This window comes from Pongo abelii, chromosome 15 (assembly GCF_028885655.2).
Source record: "Pongo abelii isolate AG06213 chromosome 15, NHGRI_mPonAbe1-v2.0_pri, whole genome shotgun sequence".
Taxonomy (NCBI): Eukaryota; Metazoa; Chordata; class Mammalia; order Primates; family Hominidae; genus Pongo; species Pongo abelii.
In genome coordinates this window covers 96,479,136-96,494,417 of record NC_072000.2, presented here as the reverse complement: position 1 = coordinate 96,494,417, position 15,282 = coordinate 96,479,136, and the positions used below count along the sequence as shown (strand labels likewise).

Genomic DNA, 15,282 nt, shown 5'->3' with positions numbered 1-15,282 from the left:
ATCTCCGGGGGGTGTGCACGGTGCTGTGGGAAGGCGACGGCGCTCACGCCTGCACGCCTCGTCTGCGTGGAGCGAAATTTTATTCAGAAATTATTGGTAATGTTTGGAAGCTAAAAAAAAAAATGAGAGGAGTCAACCCTGAGGAGGAAGAAGTAGTATGATTTGCTGGCGTCACCCCTCTGCTCCGTGCGGGCGCGGCGAATGGCAGGTCCCGAGGTCGCAGCTTCCACTGGCGCGGGTGGCTGAGTTCCCCGTTGCCCTTGGTCTCGGGGTCGCTGTTGGCACTGAGGTTGCAGGTGGGTCTGGGGAGCCCGTGGGGCCGCCGCGACGAGGATCACGGCGAGGGTGGCGGGGAGGGGTCTAGGCGAGCCCTCGGTGCTGTGCATGTGTGGAGGGGTGATCTGGGCTTCCCCGGGACTTCCGAACGAAGGTGACGGGAAAGGAAAATGGGGTTTTCTTCGGGTGGAGGATGGGATTTCCGGGCCGGAGCTTTTGGAAAGGGTTTTCTGAGGCTGTCATAACAGGAAAACGTCCGTAGAGATGTGACCCAGTGACCGCCCGCTAACCGGACTGGAGAGGAGACCGGCCGGGATCCCACGCCTGGCCTGAAGCGGGGAAGACGCTGCCTCCCCTCCGCGAGCAGCTTACATTCGTCCAAGTCCCAGCCTTCTGTCTTCTCGCTAACCTCGCTCTCTTCCAAACCGCAAATCCTCTTGAGCCGACACCGTTGCACCAAAATGATGCGCTTACCCTTTTGCTTTGCTTTTTTGTTTGTTCGTTTGTTTGTTTTTTGAGACAGAGATTCACTCTTGTCACCCAGGCTGGAGTGCAACGGTGCAATCTCGGTTCACTCCAACCTCCGCCTCCCGGGTTCAAGCGATTCTCCCGTCTCAGCCTCCCAAGTAGCTGAGATTACAGGCGCCCGCCACCACACCCGGCTAATTTTTTGTATATTTAGTAGAGACGAGGGTTTCACTATGTTGGCCAGGCTGGCCTCGAACTCCTGATCTCGTGATCCACCCGCCTCAGCATCCCAAAGTGCTGGGATTACAGGCGTGAGCCACCGCACCTGGCCCACCTTGCCTTTTAAAAGAAAAAAGTATGGCCAGGCTTAGTGGCTTACGCCTGTAATCCCAGCACTTTGGAAGGCCGAGGTCGTCGGATCAAGAGGTCAGGAGTTTGAGACCAGCCGGGCCAACAGTGAAACTCCATCTCTACTTAAAAATACAAAAATTAGCCGGGCGTGGCGGCACCTGCCTGTAGTCCCAGCCACTCGGAAGGCTGAGGCAAGAAAATCATTTGAACCTGGGAGGCAGAGGTTGCAGTGAGCTGTAATTGCGCCACTGCACTCCAGCCTGGGCCACAGAGAGAGAAAAAAAAAAGCCGGGCGCTGTGGCTCACGCCTGTAAATCCCAGCACTTTGGGAGGCCTAGGCGGGCGGACCACCTGAGGTTGGGAATTCAAGACCAGCCTGACCAACGTGGAGAAACCCCGTCTCTACCAAAAATACGAAATTAGCTGGGCATGGTGGCGCATACCTGTAATTCCAGCTACTCAGGAGGCTGAGGCAGGAGAATCCCTTGAATCCGGAAGGCAGAGGTTGCGGTGAGCCAAGATCGTGCCGTTGCACTCCAGCCTGGGCAACAAGAGCGAAACTTCGTCTCAAAATAAAATGAAAAAAAGAAAAAAGTATGAATTGTATAAGTATGCCAGTGTCAGAGGAGAGGCAGAAATTCAGTCCACATAGTCCTCGCACAGCTTAGTGCTAAGCACTTTTGTTGGCAATAATGTATTGTCTTTCTAGGATGTTGTCATATGTCTTCTCAGTCATTGTACATGATTTATTAGTTTAGTCCAAATGCACACAGGTGTATTTTGAATTCATCTGTATGCACGAATTTTTACAGAAAATTGGCAATCCACCTATGTTTTTATTGAATTAGTGCAATTTATTTTCCACATGATGACTATTACAGGTTCAGCATCCCTGATCAGAATGTTGGAAATCCAAAATGCCCCCATATGTGAAACTTGGGGCCACACGTTTGAGACCAGCCTGGGCAATGTAGCAAGATCTTGTCTCTACGAAAAAAAATTTTTTAAGAATTTTTTTAAATTAGCACCTGTAGCTCCAGCTTCTCAGGAGGTTGAGGTGGGAAGATCACTTGAGCTCAGGAGTTCAAGACTGCAGTGGACTATTATAACTCCACTGCACTCCATCCTAGGTGACAGAGCAAGACTATTAAAAAAAAACCACTTTCATATAAGATTACCTTCAGGCTATGTGTATAAGGTATATATAAAGCACAAATGAATTTTATATTTTAATTCAGTTCTATCCCCAAGATAGCTCATTATGTGTATGCAAATATTTCAAAATCAAAAACACTTTGGGTCCCAAGCATTTTGGATAAGGAAAAACCTATAGTTCTATTCCTCCTCATCTACCTTCTGGAAACTCAGCATTTAGAAGCTTTTAAGTACCATAAACATCAATTCAGGAAGGGGTTTCTTAGGCATGAGCTATAATAGGAGCCAGAGCTGTAGAGTGAAGCTGAATTTGAACTCCTGTTCTGTACTTAATAGCTATTTGGATTAAGCTGTTTTCTTATCTGTAAAATGTAAATAATATTTCACATTACGCATAGAAATATATGATGGCTCTGGTACCTAGTAACCTAGTAGTCTTTTTTTTTTTTTTTTTTTTTTGAGACAGCATCTCGCTCTGTCGTCCAGGCTAGAGTACAGTGGTGTGATCTCAGCTCACTGCAATCTCTGTCTCTTGGGCTCAAGCAATCCTCCCACCTCAGCCTCTGAAGTAGCTGGGACTACAGGCATATACTACCACACCCAGCTAATTTTTTATTTTTTGTAGAGACAGGGTTTTGCCATGTTAACCAGGCTAGTCTCAAACTCCTAGGCTCAAGCTATCCATCCGCCTTAGCCTCCCAAAGTGCTGGGGTTACAGGCATGAGCCACCTAGTAGTCATTCTATAAAAGTAAGTTTTCTTCTCCCTTTGTCTTTTTTTTTTTTCCCTGAGACAGAGACTTGCTCTATCCCCCAGGCTGGAGTGTAATGGCGTCATCTCAGCTCACTTCAACCTCTGCCTCCTGAGTTCAAGCAATTCTGCCTCAGCCTCCTGAGTAGCTGGGACTACAGGCATGCGCCACTACGCCCACCTAATTTTTGTATTTTTAGTAGAGACAGGGTTTCACCATGTTGGCCAGGCTGGTCTCAAACTCGTGACCTTGTCCACCCACCTCAGCCTCCCAAAGTGCTGGGATTACAGGCGTGAGCCACCACACCCGGCCCCTTTACCTTTTTTAGAGTAATTTATATTCATATCTACAGTGACATTATTGAATATAGTTTTTTTCTCTCATATCTTTTAATTTCCTTTCTAAATTTAGTTTTCAGTAACTACAGCTTTACCTAAAGAATTCCATTTCTGGCAAAATTGTATTAAATTTATTTTTGCATTGTGAGAGGTTCTAAATATGTTTTACACGTGTAAAAGTTCTAAATGAGAGCCAGGCGCAGTGGTGTATGCCTGTAGTCCCAGCTACTTTGGAGGCTGAGGCAGGAGGAATACTTGAGTCCGGGAATTGAGAGCTGTAGTGCCTGTGAATAGCCACTGCCCTCCAGCCTGGGCAACATAGCAAGACCTTGTCTCTTTTACAAAAAAAAGTTCCCAAACAACATGAGGAGGGTGCAAACAATCAGCTGTTGCAGGTAGAATTTTTTGCATACCCTCTCTGTTTCTCTGCTCTGTATCGTATCACATTACTATTGAAGCTAGTAGTAAAATTTAATAAATAGACCCTGTGCAGTGTAATTTTATGTTAATCATTGTCCCGTATGTAATCTTCATCAATTAGATTTTAAAGTATTATACTACATTCTGATGCCAGGCAAACAAAGAGGCTTACTAGGCTTTTAACATCTATTACATCTGTGTCTATCATCTTGTTTCAGATGCAATTTGTTTATTTTATTGAGATGGAGTCTTGCTCTGTCACCCAGGCTGAAGTACAGTGGCACGATCTTGGCTCACTGCAACCTCCGCCTCCTAGGTTCAAGCAATTCTCCTGCCTCAGCCTCTCCAGTAGCTGGGATAACAGATGCACACCACCACACCCGGCTAATTTTTGTGCTTTTAATAGAAAGGGGGTTTCACCATGTTGGCCAGGCTGGTCTTGAACTCCTGATCTCAAGTGATCTGCCCACCTCAGCATCCCAAAGTGCTAGGATTACAGGCATGAACCACCGCGCCCGGCCCAGATGCAATTTAAAAGCTATTTCAAAAAAACCAAAAAAGCAGTTGTATTTCTGATAATTTTTTTTTCTTTTAGCTATCATGGTGAACTTACTTCAGATTGTGCGGGACCACTGGGTTCATGTTCTTGTCCCTATGGGATTTGTCATTGGATGTTATTTAGACAAAAAGAGTGATGAACAGTTAACTGCCTTCCGGAACAAGAGTATGTTATTTAAAAGGTTAGTCTGCATTTTTTTAAACGAGCAATTGGCCAAATTTGGGGAATATTCTTTTTGATATGTGCCAAAAATGAATAGAAGGGGTAATTTTTCCCCCTTGAGGACTTAGATTCAAATGATACTGCTTTTAGTCTTGTTTGTTATTGAATCCTTGGATAAAACAATATGATTACCTCTAGAATTTAAAGTCTTCATTTAATGAATAGGCTGTTTCAGGTCTTTGAAAGTATCGTCTTTTTTTAATTCAAAGTGCATTTTAATACAGAAACAGTTTAAAAGTAGCTGACCAAAGCCTAGCTTATATACAGCTTCCACATATATTGTCATAGATTATCTTACTTAAGACATGCTGTAGCTGAGATAAATAGTAATAACAGCAACTAGGTGCTGTGTTCTTAGCAACACTACCTGAGAGCTTTAGACCTGGTAGTAGAGTGATAGCAACTGGAAGCTGCCTGGTCCCATTGTGCCTCTAGAGATGGCTCCTCTGGCAGCAGAGAGTTCCAGTTAGCAAGACAGGATGCCTGCCAGCGGGCATACAACTGGGTAAGAGGAAGCTTGAGGGGCAAGAGAAGTGAGCAGCATCCACAGTGGGTATGGAGAGATGGTAGAAGTGATTCACAAATCAGGGATTTCAAGAAAGAGAAAATAAGCTGGAAAGGGTTTAGAAAACATTTCCAGTGAACTCACTGAGCAGAGATAATAGCTTTCATATAAAGATAAACTAAGTAATTACAATTCTTTAACCCAGAAGAATGAAGCTAGCAATATGGTGAAAGTTAAAATCATGAATGAAAAGAATATGTATGATGAATCTCATATGTAAGTTTTTTAAATGGATCAGTGTAATAGAAAATAAAATATTGACCAGGCGCAGTGGCTCACACCTGTAATCTTAGCACTTTGGGAGGCCAAGGCAGGTGGATTCCTTGAGGTCAGGAGTTCGAGACCAGCCTGGCCAACATGGTGAAAACCCTGTCTCTACCAAAAATATAAAAAATTAGCTCAGTGTGGTGGCGCACAGCTGTAATCCCAGCTACTCAGGAGGGTGAGGCAGGATAATCACTTGAAGCCAGGAGGTGGAGTTTGCAGTGAGCTGAGATCATGCCACTGCACTCCAGCCTGGGCTACAGAGCCAGACTCCATCTCAAAAAAAAAAAAAAAAAGAAAATGAAATATTGCAATCATTCTTCTGACTTCCCCTTTTATCTCGTATCACAGTTTTATTTACAGTTTTTCCATTTCTTCCCTTTTTGCTTTCCACACAGGGAATTGCAACCCAATGAAGAAGTTACCTGGAAGTAAAGACTGGCTGGATTATCGAATGTTCACATTTCAAAGTTGTCAGAGAAATAAAAACATGAAGAATCTGAAATGTCTTTCTTTTTGTATAAAGGTAGTCCTTCTAGTAACAAGCATACTTAAAAAATAATTATTAGGGCCCAGCGCGGTGGCTCACACCTGTAATCCCAACACTTTGGGAGGCTAAAGCGGGCAGATCACCTGAGGTCAGGAATTCCAGACCAGCCTGATCAACATGGTGAAACCCTGTCTCTACTAAAAATACAAAAAATTAGCCAGGTATGGTGGCGCATACCTGTCCTGTCAGGCAACAGAGTGAGACTCCATCTCAAAAATAAATAAAAAAATAATAACTATAAGGTACCTGATTGTATACTATGGTATTAAATTTATAATTAGCATTTAATTTGCTGTTTCTCATTTTGAACCACAGTATTATTAAATCATAGAGCAAATTTTTTATCATATATTTTTCAGAAAAATGTCAAACCTTGTGCTTCAATGGGACTTAAAAAGGATGATGCCAAGATTTTATTTGCTAAAAATCACATACTGAAAATTTTAAATGACCTTAGCTTTGGCAAAGCTCTTCCTTTTTTCAAATGTAGGATACACATGGGAAGCGAGGATTTTCAAAATACAACACATAAAACATGAATTAATTTAAAAAATAAGTTATACTTTATCAAAATTTAAAATTTTGCTCTTCGAAAAACACATCTAGAATATGTAAACAATCCTTATAGCTTAATAATAAACAACCTTACTTTTTTTTTTTTTTGGGACGGAGTCTTGCTATGTCACGCAGGCTGGAGTGCAGTGGTGTGATCTGCAAGCTCCGCCTCCTGGGTTCCCACCATTCTCCTGCCTCAGCCTCCCAAGTAACTGGGACTACAGGCGCCTGCCACCACACCTAGCTAATTTTTTGTATTTTTAGTAGATACTGGGTTTCACCATGTTAGCCAGGATGGTCTTGATCTCCTGACCTCGTGATCCACCTCAGCCTCCCAAAGTGCTGGGATTACAGGTGTGAGCCACCGCGCCCAGCTTCAACAACCTGACTTTTTTAAATGGGCAAAAGATTTTAACAAACACTGCCAAAAGAGATATGAGGATGGCAAGTAAGCGCATGAAAAGATACTCAACATTAGTAGTCACTAGAGAAATGGAAATTAACAGCAAAATGAGATGGCACTACACACCTATTAAATGGTTAAAATTAGGCTGGCTCACGCCTATAATCTCAACACTTTGGGAGGCTGAGGCGAGTGGATCACCTGAGCTCAGGAATTCAAGACCAGCCTGACCAACATGGTGAAACCCCGTCTCTACTAAAAACACAAAATTAGCCGGGTGTGGTGGTGCATGTCCGTAATCTCAGCTACTTGTGAGGCTGAGGGAGGAGAATCACTTGAACCCCAGGGGCGGAGGTTGCAGTGAGCCAAGATCGTGCCATTGCACTCCAACTTGGGCAATAAGAGCGAAACTCCGTCTCAAAAAATAGATTTAAGTAAGTAAAAATAAAATGGTTAAAATTTGAAAGACTGACTACCAATTGTTGGCAAGGATGTAGAGCAGCTAGAAGGCACACTGCTGGCAGGAATATAAAATGTAGCCACCAGTGGTTGTCCCACCTTGGAAATAAGTTTAGCAGTTTCAGGTAAAACACACCTACCACTTGACCCAGACATCCCAGTCTGAGTTATTTACCCAAGAGAAATGAAAGCATATATCCGCACAAAGACTTTTACATGAATGTTCATAGCAGCTTGATTAGTAACAGGCAAAAATGAGATAACCCAAATGTGTGTCAACATATGAATGGATAAAGTGTGTTGAATCCATATCATAGACTACCCAGCTATGAAAAGGCATGATCTACTGATACATCATATGGATGAATTTCAAACTAACAGTGCTGAATGAAAGAAGCCAGATAAAAAAGAACACGTGCTATAGGATTCTATTTATATAAATAGAAAATGTTATAAACATTTATATGTTATAAACAATCTTTTTATAAAATTGTTTATAAAAATGTTATAAACAATCTGTAGTAACAAAGCAGTTCAGTGGTTGTCTGAGAGATAAGGTCTAGAAGGTATTGAAAAGAATTACAAGGAGGCTGGGCCAGGCGTGGTGGCAATGCCTGCAATCCTAGCACTTTGGGAGGCCAAGGTGGGCAGATGGCTTGAGCCCAGGAGTTCGAGACCAGCCTGGAAAACATGGTGAGACCCCGTCTGTACTAAAAATAACAAAAATTAGCTGGGTGTGGTGGGGTGTGCCTGTAGTCCCAGTTACTCAGGAGGCTGAGGTGGGAGGTCACCTGAGCCTGTGGAGGGTGAGGCTGCAATGAGCTGTGATCGTGCCACTGCACTCCAGTCTGGAAGACAGTGAGCCCGTGTCAAAAAATAAATAAAATATAAAATAAAAACAATAGAGAAGTAAATTCTTTTAAAAATATTCCTTTGCCTTCAATATATGAAAGAGGAGATTGATGAATAATACTTGAAAAATCTGTAATCAATTAGGAAGAGCAGAATATTTTTAGAAAGGACAAAAATAGCACTAATCAGAAACATTAGGTTGTATTTCTTTTGTTTTCTTTGGTTTGTTTCAAGCATATATACTTTATTGCGAGCAATATTACACCTAAGTCTTTTGTCCTTAAAGGATATATGGAGAGTTTCAACACAATGCTGTTGTGTGTATTTTTTTCTGCCTCCCTTTCCTGGAAATACATGCAGTATTTTTTAGGAAACATAAATTGCTAATGCCAAGATCTGTAATAGTAAATTGGATTCTCTCTTGATTCATTTTTTATAACACAATATCATCAAGATTCAGTTATCAATTTTTAAAAACATGGCCGGGCACGGTGACTCACACCTGTAATCCCAACACTTTGGGAGGCTGAGGCAGGTGGATTGTTTGAGGTCAGGAGTTCAAGACCAGCCTTGCCAATATGGTGAAACCCCATCTCTACTAAAGATACAAAAATTAGCCAGGCATGGTGGTGCATGTCTGTAATCCCAGCTACTTAGGAGGCTGAGGCAGGAGAATCACTTGAACCCGGGCAGCAGAGGTTGCAGTGAGCCAAGATTGCACCACTGCACTCCAGCCTGGGCGATAGAGTGAGACCCATCTTAAATAAACAAACAAATAAATTTAAATAGCCAAGTTCTACTACCTCTTCTTGGAAGCCAAATTTTATTAATTGTTTTAGGTAGGATTGAATTTAGGAGAAGATTACAATGAAATGATGCCCTTTAGTTACCACTGATTTGTGTTGCAAGTCCGAACACTTAATATGCATCATAATTTTTAAAATGCCAAACATTTGAAATTCTGTTAAACTATTTCGTTTTGGGTAACAAAATTCATGCCAGTTTGGATTTAATAGGTACAGTGCTCAAGAAGATGGAAATAGCTCTGTGCAATCTCTCTTGTTAACACAAGATTTCTTTTTTTTTCTTTTTTTTTTTTTTTGAGACGGAGTCTCACTCTGTCGCCCAGGCTGGAGTGCAGTGGCACGATCTCGGCTCACTGCAACATTTGCCTCCCGGGTTCATGCCCTTCTCCTGCCTGAGCCTCCTGAGTAGCGGGGACTACAGGCGCCCACCACCACACTCGGCTAAATTTTGTATTTTTAGTGGAGATGGGGTTTCACCTTCAGCATGCCTACATTAAAGCACCATTACATCATACTGGAAGTATTACTTTATATGCTACTGAACTATCAGCTTTTGAGGGGCAGAGGACTCTTACTCTTTTTTTTTTTTTTTTTGAGACGGAGTCTCGCTCTGTCGCCCAGGCTGGAGTGCAGTGGCGCGATCTCAGCTCACTGCAACCTCCGCCTCCTGGGTTCACGCCATTCTCCTGCCTTAGCCTCCCGAGTAGCTGGGACTACAGGTGCCCGCCACCACGCCTGGCTAATTTTTTTGTATTTTTAGTAGAGATGGGGTTTCACTGTGTTAGCCAGGATGGTCTCGATCTCCTGACCTCGTGATCGGCCTGCCTTGGCCTCCCAAAGTGCTGGCATTACAGGCCTGAGCCACTGCGCTCAACCTTTCTGTTATTTATTTATTTATTTTTTTGAGACAGAATTTTGCTCTGTCACCTAGACTGAAGTGCAATGGTGCTATCTCGGCTCGCTGCAACCTCTGCCTCCCGAGTTGAAGTGATTCTCCTGCCTCAACCTCCCGAGTAGCTGGGATTACAGGCACATGCCACCACACCCAGCTAATTTTGTATTTTTAGTAGAGACGGGGTTTTGCCATGTTGGCTAGTCTGGTCTCGAACTCCTGACCTCAGGTGATCTGCCTGCCTCGGCCTCCCAAAGTGCTAGAATTTGAGCCACCATGCCCGGCCAACACAAGATTTCAATGAAGAAGATGACAGAAAAGGTGAGTAGCCTAAGATGACATAGGAAGTTTACTGGAAGTGCATCTATTTGGTCTATTCTCTCTCCATGAACTCTTTCCTGATTAGCTCAGTAACTTCTATCTCTCCTACCGAATTATTGGTATTTTTTTGTGCCAGTCAATCAAAAAGACTTCATGCATTAATTCATTGCTCTGTAGCAACCCTTGACCTAAAGAGTAAGATTCCTGCACTTTGGGAGGCCGAGGCGGGCGGATCACGAGGTCAGGAGATCGAGACCATCCTGGCTAACACGGTGAAACCCCATCTCCACTAAAAATACAAAAATTAGCCGGGCGTGGTGGTGGACGCCTGTAGTCCCAGCTACTCGGGAGGCTGAGGCAGGAGAATGGTGTGAACCCGGGAGGCGGAGGTTGCAGTGAGCTGAGATCGTGTCACTGCACTCCAGCCTGGGCAACAGAGCGAGACTCCATCTCAAAAAAAAAAAAAAAGAGTAAGAGTCCTCTGCCCCTCAAAAGCTGATAGTTCAGTAGTATGTAAAGTAATACTTCCAGTATGATGTAATGGTGCTTTAATGTAGGCATGCTCAAGGTGTAGCAGTGGCACAAAAGACTTTTCCTTAGTGAACTTTCCAGAAGTAAAAGGAAGAAGCTAGTATGACTAGAGTCTGGAGTGACTGGGGCAGAGAGAATTTGGGGAGAACAGAACAGGACAGGTGGTTTGTCCAGATCACAGAGCTTTTCAGGCCAGCAATAGGATGGCAACAGGAAGTCACTGAAGGAATTTTTTTTTTTTTTTTTTTTTGAGGCAGAGTCTCACTCTGTTGCCCAGGCTGGAGTGCACTGGTGCAATCTCATCTCACTGCAACTTCTGCCGCCCAGGTTCAAGCAATTCTGCCTCAGCCTCCCGAGTAGCTGGGATTACAGGTGCCCACCACAACACCCGGCTAATTTTTGTATTTTTAGTAGAGATGGGGTTTCACCATGTTGGCCAGGCTGGTCTTGAACTCCTGACCTCAGGTGATCCACCTGCCTCGGCCTCCCAAAGTGCTGGGATTACAGGCGTGAGGCACCTCGCCCGGGCTAGCTATCATTTTTATACAAGGCTAGGTTTTGGGAGAATGTAATGATGGTTTTTTCTTACTAAACTTTCAGTGCAGGAGGAGGAGAAAGAAAGTAAATAGTTATATGAACGCAGTAGAAACTACAAAGTGGAAAACAAAAAGAACATAGAACCCAGGTGAGCGGTCCAGACCTCCCCCTAGAAACCTAAGAATCCATAGAAATGGGTGGGAAGCGGAGAAGATCCTCCAGACAGCAGGTGGCGATGTAGCATCCCCCAGAAGGCCCGCTAACAGAAGCTAAGAGGACGCGCTACCAAGGTCACGTGTCCCCGGTGTTCACTCGCTCTTCGCTTACGTCACTCGTGTCCTCGCGGGTGATTGGCCTGCGTGCGGCACGTGGGTGGGGTACCAGGGTGGGCCGCGGAGGGGCGGGGTGGGCGGAGGAGAGGGGCAGGGGGCGGAGCTGGAGGGGGTGGTTCAGCGTGGGGGCCGTTGGCTCCAGACAAATAAACATGGAGTCCATCTTCCACGAGAAAGTGAGTGTCCGCGTTCGGTGGGGAGCCGTCTGCCGCGCGGTGGCGGGCGTGGAGCGCGGCATCACCGCCTCCCGGAGGGCTGGGTGGGGCCGGAGTCGCCCCCATGCCGATCTCGCCCGGCGAGGGGCGACGCCGTAGCCTCCCGCCTCCTCGCCTCGGTGAGGGGAGCATCACCTACGCCCCTACTTCCCCCGCGGCCCCCGCCCTGGGAGCCGGGAGCGAGTATGGGCGGGGCCGGGGGTGTCTCGGGACACGGGAGTGGGGTGGCGCCCAGTGGATTTGCTTCTGCCTTTCTCCGTCACTTTCCATCGCTTTTCGGAGGATTCCTTCACCCCTCCCCAATCCTTCCCTCTCCCTAGGGTCTAGCTAGAGTCATCTCTGGGACACTTCCCTCAACCCCTCCTACCCTAATCCTGGCAGAATTAACTTTTCCTCCTCCGGATTGCTCAATTCTATATTGGAGTCTTCCCTACACGTAGATCTTTGGGGTCTTGTTCGTGTCTTTCCCCTGCACTAGGTCCGCGAGCCTCCCGAGGGAGGAGACCTTGGCTCGCCCACTGTAGGGCCTGACACTTAGGAAGTGAAGTAGGAAAACCGGCGTGCCCCTAAGCAGGGAAGTCGTCACAAGAGTTTTTATTACGGGATGTTTGGGTTTGGTTTCTTTTGGTACTCCCATCTTTCCGGAGCAGGCGGCCAGCTTTGTTTTTAGGTATTAGGAGTGGACTGGGTTGATTTTATTGTGGTCTGCCTAGCCTGTCTCTTTAACTCTTCAGTGACCATGCACTTGAAGATACTGTTTGTGATATGTGAAGAAACTCCTCGTTTCTCACATACTATTATCCAGCCATTTGGGTGTGAGTGAAGCCTTCCCCAGGACAGCTTTGGCACATGGTATCTCGTTTCATAATAGTTTCGTGTTTGGAAAGAGTTGCTGGTAAGGCTATTGTTTAATAGGAGGAGCAAAGGGTTTTTGTTTTATTAAATACTTATAAATGATCATTTATCCCAGACATTTAAAATTCACACACACACAACAAATAAAGCAAAGACAAAAGAATACATTTACCAAATGTAAATCTGTAGTATAAATCTTTTTTTATTTTTATTTTAAAAATGGGGTCTCATTCTGTCACCCAGGCAGGTGTGCAATGGAGAGATCATGGCTCACTGCAGCCTTGACCTCCTAGGCACAAGCGATCCTCCCGCCTCCGCCTCCAGAGTAGCTGGGACTACAGGTGCATATCGCCAGGGCCAGGTAATGTTTTTGGGAGAGACGGGGGGGTCTCGCTGTGTTGCCCAGGCTGGTCTCGAACTCCTGGACTCAGTTGATTTTCCTACCTCAGCCTCTCGAAGTGCTGTGATTACAGGCGTGAGCCACTGTGCCTGGAACAAATTGTTAAGTACAATGCTTTTCATTGTAGAAAATATCTCGGAAACTTTTGAAATAGGCTGATGTTCAGTGGGGGAGGAAGGACTCAGTCCTATAGTTGTCACTAATTTTTTGACTTGATTGACATGACTCGTAAATCATAGACAATAGAGATTTGGTTGCTTGGCTGAGTAGAGTGGGTGAAAAATACACACGTACTTTTTTTTAATTTTTTTTTTTTTTTGAGATGGAGTTTGGCTCTTGTCACCCAGGCTGGAGTGCAATGGCACGATCATGGCCCACTGCAACCTCCGCCTCCCCGTTCAAGCAATTCTCCTGCCTCAGTCTCCCCAGTAGCTGAGATTACAGGCGCCTGCCACCACGCCCAGCTAATTTTTGTATTTTTAGTAGAGACAGGGTTTCACCATGTTGGCCAGGCTGGTCTCCAACTCCTGACCTCAGGTAGTCCACCCACCTTGGCCTCCCAAAGTGCTGGGATTACAGGCGTGAGCCACCGCACCTGACCATATTTTTGTTATTAATTTTCAAAGGCCTTGGTGTGGGACCACATTTCAACATGGAAGGCCTTAAACATGTTCCACACTACTTCCTGAGAATTAGACAAGATTTTTAACAATATTGTTACCTAGTTGGGACACATTTCTACTGACCCATGGGATCAAAAAAAGCTGGGTGCTAGCCTAGTGAAAATCTACTTACCCAAAAGAAATCCCTCTTAGTCTGGGTGCAGTGGCTCACACCAGTGCTTTGGGAGGCCCAGGTGGGCAGATCAGGAGGTCAGTAGTTTGAGACCAGCCTGGCCAACATGGTGAAACCCCGTCTCTACTAAAAATACAAAAAATTAGCCAGGTGTGATGGCAGGCACCTGTAATCCCAGGTACTCGGAAGGCTGAGGCAGGAGAATTGCTTGAACCCGAGAGGCAGAGGTTGCAGTGAGCCGAGACCGTGCCACTGCACTCCAGCCTGGGCAACAGAGCGAGACTCCGTCTCAAAAAAAAGAAAAGAAAAAAGAGTCCCTCTTAATTATCAGCATGTGTATAGGCCTACAGATACTTCAGGAATACCTTTACCATTATCATCAACTTGTATCTACACAGCACGTGAAGATTCAACAATTTAGTTTTTTGGGCGTCCTCAAGAGTATGCACCTATAACCATATGGCCCAATTGTTAATCTCCTATACAGTCCATTCTGGGAATGTTTGAGCCATTTTTCAGCTCACTGCCTTCCCCTCTGCAATATACCTTTAACCCTTGCTGGGTCCTGGGTTTGGAGAGCCAGAGAACCAACTTTGGCCCTAAAGAAGCTGTGTAGGTAGGAATATCTGCCTACAAAGGGCCTTGTAACCATTTCCTCTTGGAACCTTGGTTTCCTCTTTCTGAGTTGTCACTTTGAGTACCCTTTATTAAGTTAGAAATGTAAAAACAGTTTCTCACTGCTATATCTGCAGTGCCTGAGAGAGGGCCTGGCACAGAGTAAGTACTCAAAAAATATTTGAATGGGGCCGGATGTGGTGAGACCTGTCTCTACAAAGAATGAACAAAATTAGCCGGGCATGTTAGCACATGCCTGTAGGCTTGGGAGGCTGAGGTGGGAGGATTGCATGAGTCTGGGAGGTCGAGGCTGTAGTGAGCCACGATCGCACCACTGCACTACAGCCTAGAGGACAGAGCAAGATCCTGTCTCAAAAGAAAGAAATGTATATATTTGAATGGATAAAGAGACAGCTTTGAGTTTCTGAGATATATATGGTGCTGTTTATCTAAAGTAAACAACTTTTCTGTAAATATTTTAAGGCTTTGCAGGTCAGCTGTAGTCTCTGTCACACATTCTTATTTGTGCATGTTTTTCCCAACCATGTAAAAATGTAAAGTGCATTCTTAGCTACTGGGGCAGGTTGAATTTGGTACATGGGCTAGAGTTTGCCAACCCCTAACTTAAACCTTTGTACTAACTTTATGACCACTAACTACTGGATTTTTGTTGTTGTTTGTTTTAGTTCTGGTGCCTGCTTTCTGTCTTTTTTTTTTTTTTTAATCCTCTTGCTGATGTTTCTTGGTGCAGTCACTGTGCCATTTGTATTGGTGCTTTTAATGTAATGCAAACTGG

At 44.8% G+C, this 15,282-nt stretch overlaps 2 protein-coding genes and 1 long non-coding RNA gene across 9 annotated transcripts in view; 2 read left to right on the top strand and 1 right to left on the bottom strand.

The window, feature by feature from the left end:
- The first annotated feature begins 206 nt into the window (after window positions 1-206).
- Window positions 207-5,873, top strand: NDUFB1 (NADH:ubiquinone oxidoreductase subunit B1). Its single transcript, NM_001133122.1, is given in 3 exon segments — window positions 207-296; window positions 4,354-4,498; window positions 5,767-5,873. Coding segments are annotated over 2 exon segments (177 nt in total). The 5' UTR covers window positions 207-296; window positions 4,354-4,358; the 3' UTR covers window positions 5,804-5,873.
- Window positions 5,874-11,672: 5,799 nt separating this feature from the next.
- Window positions 11,673-15,282, top strand: part of ATXN3 (ataxin 3) — a 45,561-nt gene continuing 41,951 nt past the window's right edge. For 2 of the 7 annotated variants that reach the window (XR_010137011.1, XM_063715709.1), the window contains exons 1-2: window positions 11,707-11,782; window positions 12,920-13,037. Coding sequence is in view for 5 of the 7 variants with exons in the window: in XM_063715709.1 (XP_063571779.1) it covers window positions 12,942-13,037 (96 nt within the window). In the remaining 2 variants the exon portion in view is untranslated. Of the gene's footprint in view, window positions 11,783-12,919; window positions 13,038-15,282 lie in introns of all 7 variants that reach the window. The other 5 variants (XR_010137012.1, XM_024231356.3, XM_063715707.1 and 2 more) reach the window with 4 other exon arrangements.
- Window positions 13,060-15,282, bottom strand: part of LOC103892405 (uncharacterized) — a 40,579-nt gene continuing 38,356 nt past the window's right edge. The window contains exon 4 of the long non-coding RNA XR_656618.4: window positions 13,060-13,165. This is a non-coding gene — a long non-coding RNA (uncharacterized LOC103892405). The remainder of the gene's footprint in view (window positions 13,166-15,282) is intronic.